Source organism: Notamacropus eugenii, chromosome 4 (genome assembly GCF_028372415.1).
Source record: "Notamacropus eugenii isolate mMacEug1 chromosome 4, mMacEug1.pri_v2, whole genome shotgun sequence".
NCBI classification, from domain to species: Eukaryota; Metazoa; Chordata; class Mammalia; order Diprotodontia; family Macropodidae; genus Notamacropus; species Notamacropus eugenii.
Window position 1 is genome coordinate 2,991,981 of NC_092875.1, and position 15,536 is coordinate 3,007,516.

General features: G+C 42.4%; 1 protein-coding gene across 1 annotated transcript; it reads left to right on the forward strand.

Annotated features, from left to right (window-relative positions):
• The first annotated feature begins 2,940 nt into the window (after positions 1–2,940).
• LOC140498797 (uncharacterized) lies at positions 2,941–12,598 on the forward strand. The gene is made up of 3 exons (XM_072599583.1): positions 2,941–3,392; positions 3,518–3,811; positions 12,273–12,598. Exons 1-3 carry the CDS (start codon positions 3,350–3,352, stop codon positions 12,596–12,598), a joined length of 663 nt encoding a protein of 220 aa, XP_072455684.1. The 5' UTR covers positions 2,941–3,349.
• The last annotated feature ends 2,938 nt before the right edge of the window (positions 12,599–15,536 follow it).

Sequence of the window (15,536 nt, forward strand, 5' to 3'; positions counted from 1 at the left end):
ATGGAATTCTTTCTTTCTCCTTCTGAAAGATTTTGCTTGCAATATGCAAGAATGTTTATAATTTGTTAAGGTTTCTTTGGTTTCCTGGAGTTTTACAGACAATGTCACTTGTTTCAGTATTTTAGCTGGCTCTCTAGTGTACTCTTACCAACATTCATGTCACCTGCATAAAAAGGACATCTTTCTTTCTCCATTGTTTATGCTCATTCCTTCCATTTCTTGTGCCTTTCTTCTTACGAACGCTGTCCTTTCTAGCATTACGCTAAATAATCTTTATCACGAGGGGGAATAACTTTCCTTTACCCTTGAACTTACAAAGGTGTAAAGGCTTCCATCTTATCCCTGTTAGAGATCATTCTAGCTCTGAGTTTTAGGTTGATATTATTTGTCATTTTAAGGAAAGCTCAGTTCATTCCAATGCCATTTGATGTCTTTCGTTTTCTTTTTTTGTTGTTGTTTTACTTTGTTTTATAGAAACGAGTGTTGGATTTTGGCAAAAGTTTCCTTTCATCTACTGAAATAGTCACATGATCTTATCCAATTTGTTATTCCTATGGTCAGTTATGGTTTGTCTGATATTGAGCCATCTCTACTTCCCTGGTATAAATGCAGTGTCACCAGAGCGTACGATTTTGGTGATTTTTTGTAGCAATTTCATTTTTGATATTTTATTTAATTTATTTTCTTTGGTATTAATTAAGGATACTAGTCAATTACTTTCTTTCTCTGTTTTGGTTCCCATTGTATTAGGTTTCCAGATCCTATTTTTGCTCAGGAAGGATTAGTAGGACTCCTTTCTTACTCTTTTTAAAATAATTCATGTACTAGTGGAGTTCATTTTTCATTAAATGTTTTCTTCCCTAGAATTCACATGTAAATTTTCATGGTTCCATTTTTTTTCCCTTTGGGAATATATGGCTTGGTACTTTTTCTCAGGTAAAGTTAAGCACTCTAATTCATGCTATTTTAATCAGGATCATATATATTTTTGTACCTATTTATCCAATCAATTTAGAGTGTCACTTTTAATGGCATATAGTTGGATATCTTCAGGAAACAGTGAGGACACTTGCTTACCAACCTTCAGTTCAAGGTTTTGTGGAACCTTGACTGATTTCATGGTAAGGAAACTGTCATGTTAGGGTGAACTCGTTGGGCTGACTGGAATCTTTCTATTACGTGACTGTAATGTTCAGTTGTACTGTTACTACCCTTTGCTCTCCTTGGACAGAGGGCATGCCTGTCTTGCATTCTCAGTAAGGTATATTGAGAGTCAATGGATAAGAGAAATAAAGGAGACTATCTCATCCCTCTCCATTACCTTCAGACTCATTGCCACACCTTATATAGGATTCCCTTCTGTAAGAAATGACTAAAGGGGGCAATGTCAGAGAAACCTTGGAAGGAAAACTTGTCTAAGCTAATACAGAATGAAGTGAACAAAACCAAGAGAACCATTCATACAGTGACAACAACATGGGAAAGACAGAGAATCTGAAGATGGAGAAACTCTGAGCAGCATAAAGACCAATCACAATGACAGAGGATAATGAAGAAACATGCTGCCCACCTCCAGATCGAGAGGCAAAGAACTCTGAGTTTAGATCAATTTTATACATAAAATGTATGTATTAGTGTGTATGCACACGCACACACACACACACACACACACACAAACACACACAGGGGCATGCATTTCTGGACATAGCCAGTGAAAATATGTGTTTTGATTGACTCTTCATGTGATACCTAGGTGGTTCACTGGATAAAGCACTGGCCCTGGAATCAGGAAAGCCTGAGTTGAAATCAGCCCTCAGACTCTTACTAGTTGTGTGACTCTGGGCAAGTCCCTTTACCTCTTTGTGTGTTAATTCATTGGAGAAGGAAATGGCAAAGCACTCCAGTATCTTGGCAAAGAAAACCCAAGTGGGGTAGGGTCAATGGTGCACTGAAGACTCAGAAATGATTGAACAACACAATGACAAAACCACATGTTTCTAAGAGGGATTGTGTTTCTTTTTCCCTCAGTTTGGGGGATGGTAGAGGGATGGGAGGGAGGGAAGATCAATTTCTGCTGACTAAAAAAAGTAAAATATATTTTAAAACAAAGATATATTGAGAATTTTTTATGTTGAATGAGAGGAAATTGCTGATCGATACTGAGTAATTAAGGTCTTGCAAATTTGTTTTATATTTAATATAATGTTTCCTTGCTTATTCATTTTAATTTTTTGAATAATTGTCAATTTTTGGTGACTGAAATATTAAAATGTCTTTTGAAACAAAAATATTAAAATGTCTTATGGGAAGCCATCTTTGGCAAATTAAAGTAAAATTCCCATTGGTCATGTGGAATTGAAAACATGCATTTTTTGGGAACTGAGATCCATAAATACACCTTTGTTTTTATTAACTATACTTAAAAGGTCAGAATGCTGGCCCAAAGGGAATAACAATTATTGGCTAACATGCATAAGACAGTATCAGTATTTATATTTTTCATAAACATACAGGAAGCCTCAGGCTGGGCATGTGGCTGGTGCCCTTTCCACATGTACCTCAGCAGCTACTGCTGTTGGGACATGCAGACCAGCTTTTCCTCATCCCTGATCAGGGCTACATCAAAGTCTCTACCACCTTAGTGACCCTGCCTTCTGGGGTCATAGTGAGGATCCAGTGAGGTCATAAATGTGGAATGTTAGGCAAACCTGAAAATGGGAGGTAAAGGCAAACTGTTACTGGTGTTTCTATTGACAAGAGATGGTTTGTAAGTGACAGTGGATGGTTCAATTTGGTGACCCAGGTCAGCTTGGATTACTGGGTGATTGCTGAGGACAGTGTCCAGAGTAGGGGGATGGTATCTCAAGGTCAGAGCTCAAAGAGATGGGGTGATGGAACCAGATGGCTTGCACATCCAGATACCTTCTCTAAAGTATCTATATTTGATTGTTTTCCTTAAAAAGAGATGAACTGGGGGCTTGGCTCCAGCAGGGGACGCTGTGGGGATGTTATGGGGCACATGATGGTAGGGCATGATGTAAAGGGAAATCAGAAAACTATAGCAAGAGTTGGCATTGAGAGCTCATGAATGCTTGCTACTCCTGCAGCTGTTTCCTGACTGGGCCCAGTGGGGGAACCTTAGGGGCAGGGTGTAGTTGACCCCACCTAGCACAACACTACCTCTACAGGCAGCAGAGGCCCCAACTCAGGGCCCCAGTGAGTTTAATTTCAAGAGTTATTTGCATGAAGGAATGCTTCAGCCTCCCAGGATGGGGTGAGTGGGGAATAAGAGTGACTGGCAGGAGTCCTGCCCAAGTTCTAGGGCTCCAGGAAGCCAATCATCAACATCATGATCTTGACTCCTCTCTTGATCCTGCTCACTCTCTGCAAAGGTTAGAGACAGGCGTTCTGGGCTCTTGGGGGAGAAAAAAGGGTGAGCTGGGCATGAAGAAGGAGGCCTTGGCAGTGTTTCTTCTCTCTCTGTTTCTAATGTATTTGTCTGTCCTACTGATTTCAGGGACCTTTGCTCAGGCTGTGGTCACTCAGGAGCCATCCCTGACTGTGAACCCAGGAGGAACAGTCACCATGACCTGCAGCTCCAGCACAGGGGCAGTCACCTCTGGGCACTATCCAGATTGGTTACAGCAGAAATCTGGCCAAGGTCCCAGACTACTCATGTATAATACCAATAATCTTGCATCAGGTGTCCCCTCCCGTTTCTCAGGGTCCCTACTTGGGGACAAATATGTCCTCACCATCAAGGGGGCCCAGGCTGAGGATGAGGCTGACTATTACTGTGCATTGTGGTATAGTGATGCTTAGCACAATGAGAGACTCACATGAGGAACTAAGACAAAAACCTCCTCTTGCCCAACCTGTAACCACCTGCAGAAGTTATTTGAGATCTAGCAGATCTATAGCTTTTCGTGAACCTTGGGAGTGTTTCTGCATTCACCCTGAAGTCCTCTTTCCTCAGCCTCAAGTATTCCCTTGGTGAAGACCAGGATTGAGTTCCAGAAGGTGGAGTTCCAGGAGACTAAATATATTTGATCTAAAGAGACTTTCTGCAACCTTCAATTCCCAATACCGTTTGTGTTCTTCCTTCACAACCAGGCCATTAAGTCCTGCCAAAACATAACTGCTGTGACACTTTCCTCAGTATCTTGTTTGAGGTAGATCTCTCCCTTTTCATCATGTATATAAGGGTGACTCTGGCATTTATAATCCTAAAACTACAATGTCACTTGTCTGCCCTCTTTAGGATGAATGACATTCCTTACAGGATAAATCTGTAAGCTCTTTAATAACATTTATTCCAAACTGTGGGAAGCATCGACCTGGGTGGTTCAAGACTCATGAGAGATTTAGAGTTGAGACCCTAGAGGACGGTGATTTAAGAGCTACAACAAGGGAAGCAGGGTGTTCATGTGGAGAAATCACTGGTTGTGGAGTCCATGAGCCTGTCTCTGATGTTTGATACTTGTGAGATTTTTATTGTCACTTAACCTCCCTCTATCTCAGTTTTGTAACCTGTAAAATGAAGCAATTCAACTTCATAACCTCTGAAGTCCCTTAGAGGTGCAGATCTATGATGTTTTATGAACAAAAAAACACAAATATAACAACTGATGGTTCTATAACCCCTTGTAAACACAATCTTCTTAAAGACTCAAAAGAGAACCTTGAAGGGGACATATGATGGGTGGAGGAGTGTTAGGATAGATAGTTAAGGACAACAACATCAGAAGATGCTAAAGTCTAGATGTGTCATCTGGCCTTAAGGACCAGTGTCGGGACCCTCAGTCTTGTCTCTTTCGTTCCAGCTTTCCTATCTACTTCATATTAGATTTTGTCTTTGAAAATACCCTGCCCCTGGGCGTGCTCCCTGCCCTGCAATTGGGATGGCCACTTCATGTCAATCTTTTGAAACAAATTTTTCTAGTTTGAATTGTTGGTATGAGTGTGAAGAGTAAAGGAGATCTTTCCTCCTGCAGTGACCCAAGGAGGTCATTCTAACTGTATCTCAGCAAGTCACTTAATATCTCTCTGACTTAGTTTCCACATCTATGAGATTGGGATAATAACCTACCTGAGAGGGTTGTGGTCAGGATCAGATGAGATAGCTTATGAAAAGCATTCAGAAAACTTTCAGGAAGCACAGAATCCTAGCAAGCATTAAATTATTATTATTATCATTATTAGCCCAAAACTCATCCATTTTTTAATTTATCTCTTTCATCAGTTATTGCTTAATGCCTGTGATCTGCCAGCCTCTGAAAAAAAGTGACAATCTCAATTTAAAAGAGCCTGAAGATAGGGTATCAACAATGTCCGACTGTATCTGAGTACTGTGTGCACTCCCAGGTCCACAGTTTTAAAAGGCATTCCATGAAGAGGAAGTCAATTAGGAGAAGGAGAGATTGGAAACAGTATCACTTAAGAAGCAGTTAGATTGAAAGTTGATTTTTTTGCGTTGTCATTCATAAGGTAAAGATTAGGACAAGAGAGGATTGGCCAGTGGAACCTCCAACCTCAGAGCCTTGTCTAAGGGCTGCCAGACCAGCTTCAAGTGTAGGTTGGGGGGTGGGACTTGGTGCTCAGCTTCTGGAAGTGTGTGATGGTGTATAATGAAAGGCCTTGATCTCCACTTCCGAGGATGCCCAGGTATTTGCCAATGTCCCTTAATGTTCCTGCCTTTGGGCATTTACTCCCATTGATTACTCCCAATTTATCCAGTATATAAAGAATTTGTCCATAGCTTCTTGCATGTTCTCTCCCTCAGTGGGTGAACACCTCAAAAACAGGGACTTCTTGCCTTTCTGTTGATCTCCAGTGCCTCACCAGAACCAGAACTTAATATCTATCTAGTGACTGAAGAATTGACTGGCACCAGTATGTTGACCGTGGGTTGACTTGTTTTGTCTCACACCCAGAGAGAATTTTATTGTCACTTCATGATATTGGTCCTTCTCTGGGAATGCCAGACCCACCAAGGTGAAGGAAGGTTTGACTGAGTAAGCCAGCCGAGCGGGCAAGAATGAGTATTCCTGATGCCAGGGTGTCCACTTGGATCCTTGAAGACCCAGTCAATGACCTCTAGGAGTAAGATCTTGGTTGTATAGGGATAAATCTCATTACCTTGAATCTCTTTCCTTCCCAGAATTTGTCCTCCCTTGGTTTCTAATCTCAGTGCTGGCATTCAGATTGGCAGAATTGGAACAGAATTAACTGATGGATCCTGTCTTCAATACACTAAGACATACATTCTAAGAAAACATTTAACATAATAGACCACCAAAATGGCAGTTTAAAAAATGACTGTGGAAAGCCATCAGGGAGAAGAGAGTCCAGGGCAGTACAGTGGGCTTCTCCTATACTGTCATTTCACCATCATGAAATTTCCCAGTGCCAAAGCAAGAAGCAGCCAGTAGATGAGGGGGGTCACAGAGCCGCCTCCTTACCCAAAAAGGGTAGATCAACAGAAGACAGCTTCCCCCAGCACCTGGAACAGTCACAGGCCAATCTGTCGTTGTCTTCTCAAGATCTACTTCTATTCCTGGGGAGCTGTGATGCTCATTGATACTCACCTCAATTCAGGTGGCTGGAGTTCAGATAATAGACTCCAGTGTTGATGGTATTTTAGTTTGAACCTTCTGCATTCATCACGCCCCCCTTCTCCTGTTCACATCCATTTTCTCTCTCTTTGAGGCATTCTCTCTTCTTAGAGGCAGCTAAGTGATACAGTAGATTGACATCTGGACTTGGAAGCAAGAAGTTCAGATCTGGATTCAAATATTTACTAGCCGTGGTCTTGGGCAAGACTCAACCTTTTTTGCCTCAGTTTGCTCAACTGTCAAATGCAGATAGTACATTGCAGTTGTGAGAATCAAAGGAGATGTTTGGAAATTACTTAGCACAGTGTCTGGCACATAGAAGGCACTATATATGACTGTAAGCAGTTATTATTTTGCTAGAGCTTTATCTTATATTCCAGTCATCTTCAAGGTCAATAAATTGGAAATTAGGCTTCCAGGTGCCTCTTGGGGAGAGGTCACAGTTGCACCACGAACAATGAATCTGGGTTCTGCTAACAACACTGAGAGATGATGAGAAAATTGAATAAACATGGCTAGAAGGACACCAAGTGACCCAGGACACATCTGAACAGGTCTAGCCTGTGAGTGACTAGGTGTTTGGAAATGTCTCCAGGAAATGGGAGGCATGGATGGAGAACTGACTTCGTTATGTATTGTGACCTAGAAATTAGAGAAACCCTTGGAGCTCTTCTTTGAAAAGGTCTTTGTTTGAGCCAGTGGAAAGAGAGATTCAAGAGATTTGGGGGTGTCCTATAGATTTCAGACTTTGACATGCTCCAGTGGAATGTATCTTGTAATGCTCACTTTTGAATTTTGATGAAGTGAATGGAAAATGTACAACAATTTCCTGTCAGTAAGAAACATCAAAGATTTGTGACAGTAATCACTACCCAGTCCTTAGGTCCATTTGGTGCCTAAGTGCTGTAAGGTCTAATGCATGAAACTGACACCACAGACTGATAGAAACTTTTATGAGTAAAATGGAACCAATATAGACAGAGGCATAAGTTTTCAAAGCAAGATAAAATTTTATTAACAGGGCTCTGCCTGCGAATAGAGTTGGTCAATGCCACAGTTCAGCCAAAGATCCCAAAGTGAAGATTCAGCACACAACAAAGAATGATATATGAAGAAATCATATTTTTCTATACAAATCTTTCCAGATTCCTGCTAAAATTCCCTTAAAATATGGGTAATTATTCTGTTTTGTAAATGCCTTTCGTAGTGAAATATATTAAAAGTGGGATTGTTCAGTCATTTTTCAGTCATGTACAACTCCTTGTGACACCATTTGGAATTTTCTTGGCAGGGTTGCTGGAATGGGTTTCCCATTTTCTCCTGCAGCTCATCTTACAATGAGGGAACTGAGGCAAACATGATTAAGTGACTTGGCCAGAGTCACAAAGGTAGCTAACATATGAGGCCAGAATTGAATTTAGGGAAACGAGTTTTTGTGATTCAATGCCCAGTGTTCTATGGACTGTCCCACTTAGCTGCCTCATTCAAGGTGGTACCCAGTCATTTAACAATGACTAACTGATCATCTTTGTATCAATGTCTCCTCATCCATCTGGAGTGATTACTCTTACTCACCTTTCCCCACTGAAAAATGAAATGGTATCTTTTAAAAGTAGTAAGTTTCTTAGTTATCTTGGTGTAGAGAGTCATGTTGGAGGGCATGGAGCTAATTCCAGTTGGTCTATCCTTCTCCCCAAAGTACAAATATTTAAGTTGGAATTTAAGCATAAATTAAATAAAATCATTTCTGTTAAAGGTGAGCTTAAAATGAAGAGTCCTTCATCGCAACTAATATTATTTTCCATGAACAAACAGGCAGCCTATGAGACAAGGCAAGCTGGATGTGGTTAAAAAGAAGATAAACAGATCAGACATCAACATCTTTAGTTTCAGTGAACTTAAATGGATGACAATAGCAAATTTAATTCAGACGATCATGACATGTATTAACCTGGGCAAGAATTCCTCAGAAAGAATGGAGCAGCTCTCATAGCCAATGAAAAAGCAATAAAAGCAGTATTGGGGCATAATCTCAAAAATGACTGAATGATATTTCTCAAATTCAGGGGAAACCATTCAACATCACAGTAGTAGAAATGTTTGCTCCAATCGATGATACCAAAGAGGCCCAAGTAGGTCAGCTTTATTTATGTATTTATTTTTTGATTTTGCCATTCATTTCCACAAAGTTTTGAGTTCCAATTTTCTTCCCTTCTTTCTCTTCCTCCACTCATAATACCTTGCATTCTGATTACCTCAATGTGCCCTCCCTTCTATCACACTCGACTGTTCTCTTATCCCCATCTTCTCCCTTTTCATGTAGGGAAAGATAGATTTCTAAACCTCATTATCTGTATTTCCTATTTCCCAATTATATGCAACAACAATTCTCAACATTCATTTCTAATACTTTGAACTCCAACTTCTCTCCCTTCCTCCCTCCTCACTCATCCCCAATGAGAAGGCAAGCAATTCAGTACTGGTTATATATGTGTTGTTTTGCAAAAGACTTCCATAATAGTCATGTTGTGCAAGACTAACAATTTTTCCCTCCATCCTACACTGTTCCACATTTATTCTCTTCTCTCATTTGACCTTGTCCCCTCTCGAAAGTGTTTACTTCTGATTTCTCCCTTCTCCCATTGCCCTTCCTTCTATCATCTCCTTCACCCCACTTGTCCCCTTCTCCCCTACTTTCCTATAGTGTAAGATACATTTTCTTACCAATTCTAGTGAGCTTGTTATTCCCTCCTTAAGCCATATGTGAAGAGAGTAAGTTTCACTTTTCCCCTCATCTCCTCCCTGTTCTCCTCCATTGGATAAGCTTATTCCTGCCTCTTTTATGAATGATAATTTGCCCCATTCCATTTCTCCCATTTCTCTAAGAGTTATATGTATATATACATACATATATATGTATATATATATGTGTGTGTATATATATAACTGATTCAAATTTCCAAGAATAGAAACATCTTTGCAACCGACAAATCATCAGACAATATGAATAGGTTGTTGTCAGAGGACAAAATGGGACCTATCCATAGCCATGTAAGCAAATCCTCTGAAACAGAGCTGCGAGATACATGACCAGCAATACTCCTGAGAGAAACTTCAACCTCGTTGAAGCAAATCAGGAAATCTTTAACAAACCATATGTGATGTAAATATGTGGCTTTCTATGTATTTATAGGATCTCCAGGTACACTTATGCACAGTTTAGTGGTCCCTGTTTTATTTCTGTTTGATGCCAGTACTTTAAATCACTGTTACTGGGAAACATGCAAATGTATATGTCTCAGATCCCTAAAACTTATCACATTGACAAAGTGGACACATGAGGAAAATGAGGGCTTGTGGGTAATCATCTATGTTAACGTTCTATTGGTGGAACAATGACCTGGTCCAGCCTTTCTGGAAAGCAGTTTGGACCTAAGCTCCAAAACTATGAAAATCTATAAACTTGTTACCTGATCTCAAAGTCCATTGGTACAGGACTGTCTTCTAACTAGTGGAGATTAATGCCTTAAGGTCAACGAAAGAGGAGGAGCACAGACTGGCTGAGAGCAAGAGGCAAGAGCGATTCAGTCTCTTCAATCTCTTTGGCCTCTTCTGGTTCCCAGCTTTGAAAAACATCAGTGAGGCCACACTGTGTTCATGTCACTGAAGGGAGAAAAAGGTTCAGAAGGAGCGAGCATGAGAAGAGCCTGCAGTCCTCATCCCCAGCTTGGGATACTAGGGGCTTCAGAGAGTTTTCCTCTTGAGGAAGATTTGGGACTCTTTTTGATGTTGCTGTGGATTTATTGAACCAAAACTCACAATCTCACTGATTTTGTTTATTGTGGAACGGGGGTCATGTGGGAGATGAAGTCAAGTTTTAGATGTAAACCTTTGAGTTCTCTTTCATCCGTTAATGCAGAGCAGTAAGGTTCAAGAAATAGGCTGAACCTGAAAATCATCCACCCAGGTGAACTATAATTAAGGGAACAGATGGATGGAGTTCTACCCCCTCTCTATCTGAAGAAAGGATATGGGGGCTGGGGAAGCTACTGAGCATCAGAATTAGGAACTAGTATCCCTCAGGTGACCTTAGTAGCCCTCAAGTTAAGTATCATCTGCCTCTCTGGGGATCCACACTGTGAGTGATAGCTGGGTCAGTGCCCTCAGGGCAGGTCTCACCATACTTTTCTATGCCGCCTCCAGGAAGCCTGAGGAGGGCAGAGGTTGGTACCCAGCTCTCATGACTGGAAGGAGCATGTGTAATACACTTGCCACCTTCCATCCAGGCACCTCCCAGGGGGTAAGGCCAGGTTTCTGTCCAGTCTGTAGGTGACATTGGACAAGGGACTTTGTGACAAAGCAGAGGACTGAGTGTGCTGACCTGGCCTCTGTGGAGAGGACAGAAGCCAGGGATTCCAAGGGAAGGACTGGGCAGTTCAGTTCCTTTCTGTGAAGAGGACTGTGTCCAGAGGAGGGGGATGGGATCTCAAGGCTACAGCCCAAAGAGATGAGATCAAGGAACCAAATAATTGACACACTCAGGAACTTAAGTTAGTTGTCCTTGGTGGTTTCCCATTAACAGTTGATGGCTCGGGATTTGGTTCCAGCAAGGGGTGCTGTGGGACTGACATGGGTTCATAATGGCAAGTCATTATCACAGAAGGGAAGTCAAAAAAACATAGCCAGAGATGGCATTGAGTACTCATGAAAACTTACTTCCCCTTTGTCTGGCCTAACTGCTGCGGGCTACCAGGTCCTTCTTACCCAACTCAGGTCTTCAGTGATCAGCTGGATAAACGTAATGAGAGAAGAGACCTCCAGAGTCAAACAGAAGTGTAGGCTTTATTCTGGATACCAGCTACATGTCAGCATGCAGGACGAGTTCTCCCTATAAAGCCCCCTTCTCCTTCAAGAGGAGAGAGGAACCCAACCCCCAGGCTTTCCTGTCCCCATTTAAGCTCTCCCAGCTGCATAGTTCACTTATGGACACCGGGCATACTCTCAGCCCCTTAGCCAATTAACGACAGGTGTGCTCAGACCACGGACCAATCTCAAGGGTGGGATGCTCTCCCCAGCAAGTTCCACTGAGAAGAGGTGGAAAAACAAGAAAGCTCGTGTTTCACTCCTCAATTCCCAGCTGTTCCCTGGGGGGCCTCGTGAGAGCTCTGTGGTTTAGAAGCCCTCACCTTTACCTGACCCAAGACTGTTCACGTGAAAACCGAACTTACACCCCAACACCCCTCCAGCTGTATCCTGGGTGGGCTGAGTGGGGGAATCTCAGGGCCAGGCCATAGTTGGCCCAACCTATCACAACATTGCCTCTACAGCCAGCAGGGGCCCCAACTCAGGGCTGCAATTCATGTGCTTTCAAGGCTTATTTGCATGAAGGAAAGCTCCAACCTCCAAGGATGAGATAGGGTAGGTGTATAAGAGGCATTGGCAGGTGCCCGACCCAAGCTCTGTGGCCCCAGGAAGCATAGCATGGACACCATGGCCTTAGCTCCTCTCTTCATCCTGTTCACTCTCTGCAAAGGTTGGGGACAGACTCTCTGAGCTCATGGGGGAGAAGAAGAGGTGATCTGGGCATGAAGATGGAGGCCTTGATACTGTTGCTTCGGTATCTATTTCTGACCTATGTGTCTGTCCTGTTGGTTTCAGGGATCATTCCTCAGGTTGTTGTGACCCAGGAGCCATCTCTAAGTGTGATCCCAGGAGGAACGGTGACCATGACCTGCAGCTCCAGCACTGGGGCGGTCACCTCTGGACACTATCCACACTGGTTCCAGCAGAAATCTGGCCAACCTCCTAGGATGCTCATTTACAGGACCAACAATCTTATATCAGGGGTCACTGCCCGGTTCTCAGGGTCCCTCCTTGGGAACAAAGCTGCCTTCACCATCGAGGGGGCCCAGGCTGAGGATGAGGCTGACAATTACTGCACCTTGTGGTATAATGGTGCTCTGTACAGCGAGAGACTGACATAAGGAACTGAGACAAAAACATCTTGTTTCTCAGACTGTACCCAACTGCAGAGGTTACTTGAGATCTGTCAGATCTCCAGCTTCTGGTATGGCTTGGGGGTGTTTCCACAATCACCTCAAGGTTCTCTTTCCTCATAGTAAAATATTGCCTTGGTTAAGCCTAGGATTGGTTCGCAACCAGTGGGGTCCCAGAGGCCCAAGCTATTTGATTAAAAGAGACTTTCTTCACCCTTCCACTCCCATTGCCTTTTGTGTTCTTCCTGCACAGCCAGGGGATTAGGTTCTGTCAAAAGACAACTGCTGCAACAAGTTCCCCAACATCTTGTTTGATTTTGTTCTCTCCCTTTTCATCATGTATATAAGGGTGAGCCTGGCATTCACAGTCTTAAAACTAAAAGTGCCACTTGTCTATGTGATAAATGACATTGCTGACAAGAGAATACTGCAGACTCCTTAAGAAAATTTATTCCAAACTGTGGGAGGCACCATCCTGGGTGGCTCAAGACCCCCCATACATTTAGAGCTAAGAGACCCTAGAGTCTGGTGGTGTAAGAGCTACAAGCAGGGCAGCAGAGTGGCCATGTGGAGAAAGCACTGGCTGTGGAGTGCATGGGCTTGGAATATTGTAGTTTATTCTCACTGTACTTCAGATTCTTCACCTATAAAATGAGGCAATTTGACTTCAGGACATCTGAAGTCCCTTTGAGCTGCAGATCTATTATGGCTTGTACAGGAAAATCACAACTATAACAACTCATGGTTATGTAACCTTTTACAAACAGGGACCTATCAGAGAATCACAAGAGATCCTTCTAGAGGACATATGATGGGTGAGGATTAGGAAAGGCTACCAGCTTCAGAAGATGTCAAAGTCTGGGTATGTTATCTGACCTTAGGACCAGTGTCAGGACCCTCAGCCTATTCTCTGTGCAAGAGCTCTATGCAGTCAGTTAAAACTAGAGCTAAGAGTGGCTCACATCTTCAACTTCTTCTTGCAAAATTCAGTCTTAAATTGAAGAAAGTAGGGGAACCACTAGACCATATAGGTTTGATCTAAATGGTATACGTTATGAAGATGAAGCAGAGGTGATGTGTAGATTTAAGGGATTAGATCTATTAGAGTGCCTGAAGAACCCTGGACAAAGATTATAATATTGGACAGGAGGCAATAAGAAAAAATTCCAAGGAAAAAGAAGAGAAAGAAATAAAATGGCTACCTGATGAAACTTTACAAATAACAGGGAAATGAAGATAAGGAAAAGGAATGGGGAAAGGAAAAGGTGCTCCTGAATAAGTGAGGAATTCCAGAGGACAACAGGGAGAGATGAGAAATTTTTCTTAAATAAACAATGCAAAAAAGTAGTAGAAAACAGTAGCATGGGGAAGATAAGACATGTCCTGAAGACAAGTGGAGATATCCAAGGGAAGTTTCTTGAAAAAGTGGGCATGGGGGTGGGGGGGGAAGCCAAGATGGCGCAGTAGAAAGATACACATATGCTAGCCCCAAACCCACAGCCCATAAAATATCTGTAAAGAAGAACTCTCAACAAATTCTGAAGCAGAGGAAGCCACAGAACAACAGAGTGGAGGAGATTTCTGTTCCAGAGAGCCCTGAAAAACTGACACAAAAGGTCTGTCATGCACCAGACCCAGAACGGAACCCAGCCCTGCCTTGGCCACACAGCACCAAGAGGAACAGATCCGAGCAGGCTTCATGGACAGAATCTCCAGCAGCCACGCAGCTCCCTCCACCCACAGGCGCCTAAGGTCAGTGAGAGAATGTTTTTGGCTCGCTGGGAGGGGAGCAGAGTGTCCCCGTGGCTCATGCCCCCTCGGGAGGCAGCAGTGGAGGCAGCAGCCTTGATTCATTGTTGAAGGTATCCACATAAACCCCCTGAGTGAACTGAGCCCCATGTGGTGGCCCTGCCCCCACCTGAGCACCTAAACTTAATCTCACACTGAATAGCAGCCCCACCCCCGCTGAGAGCCCTGAGGCTGGAAAGCAACATTTGAATCTCAGACCCCAAGCACTAGCTGGGCCCATCTGGAGACAAGTTAGGTGTGGAGAGGACACTCAGAAGTCAAGTCGCTGGCTGGGAAAATGCCCAGAAAAGGGGAAAAAAAATAAGACTATAGAAGGTTACTTTCTTGGTGAACAGATATCTCCTCCCTTCCTTTCAGATGAGGAAGAACAATGCATACCATCAGGGAAAGACACAGAAGTCAAGGCTTCTGTATCCCAGCCCACCCAATGGGCTCAGGACATGGAAGAGCTCAAAAAGGATTTTGAAAATCAAGTTAGAGAGGTGGAGGAAAAACTGGGAAGAGAAATGAGAGAGACGCAAGAAAATCATGAAAAACAAGTCAATAGCTTGCTAAAGGAGATCCAAAAAAATGCTGAAGAAATTAACACCTTTAAAAATAGACTAACTCAAATGGCAAAAGTGGTCCAAAAAGCCAGTGAGGAGAAGAATGCTTTAAAGAGCAGAATTAGCCAAATGGAAAAGAAGGTTCAAAAACTCATTGAAGTAAATAGTTCTTTAAAAATTAAAATGGAGCAGATGGAAACTAATGACTTTATGAGAAACCAAGAAATTGCAAAATAGAACAAAAAAAATGAAAAAATAGAAGATAATGTGAAATATCTCATTGGAAAAAACAACTGACCTGGAAAAGAGATCCAGAAGAGACAATTTAAAAATTATGAGACTACCTGAAAGACATGATCAAAAATACAGCCTAGACATCATGAAGTTATCATGAAGCTATCAAGAAAAACTGTCCTTATATTCTGGAACCAGAGGATAAAATAAATATTGAAAGATCTCACCAATCACCTCCTGAAAGAGAAACTCCTAGGAATATTGTAGCCAAATTCCAGAGTTCCCAGGTCAAGGAGAAAATATTGCAAGCAGTCAGAAAGAAACAATTCGAGTAGTGT

Bases quoted from the DNA above. Each gene is read 5' to 3' on its own strand.
- LOC140498797 (XM_072599583.1), top strand. From the start codon at position 3,350: ATGATCTTGACTCCTCTCTTGATCCTGCTCACTCTCTGCAAAG. The intron at 3,393-3,517 runs GTTAGAGACAGG...TACTGATTTCAG, and splicing joins CCTGCTCACTCTCTGCAAAG to GGACCTTTGCTCAGGCTGTG. The intron at 3,812-12,272 runs GTGATGCTTAGC...TGTTGGTTTCAG, and splicing joins TTACTGTGCATTGTGGTATA to GGATCATTCCTCAGGTTGTT.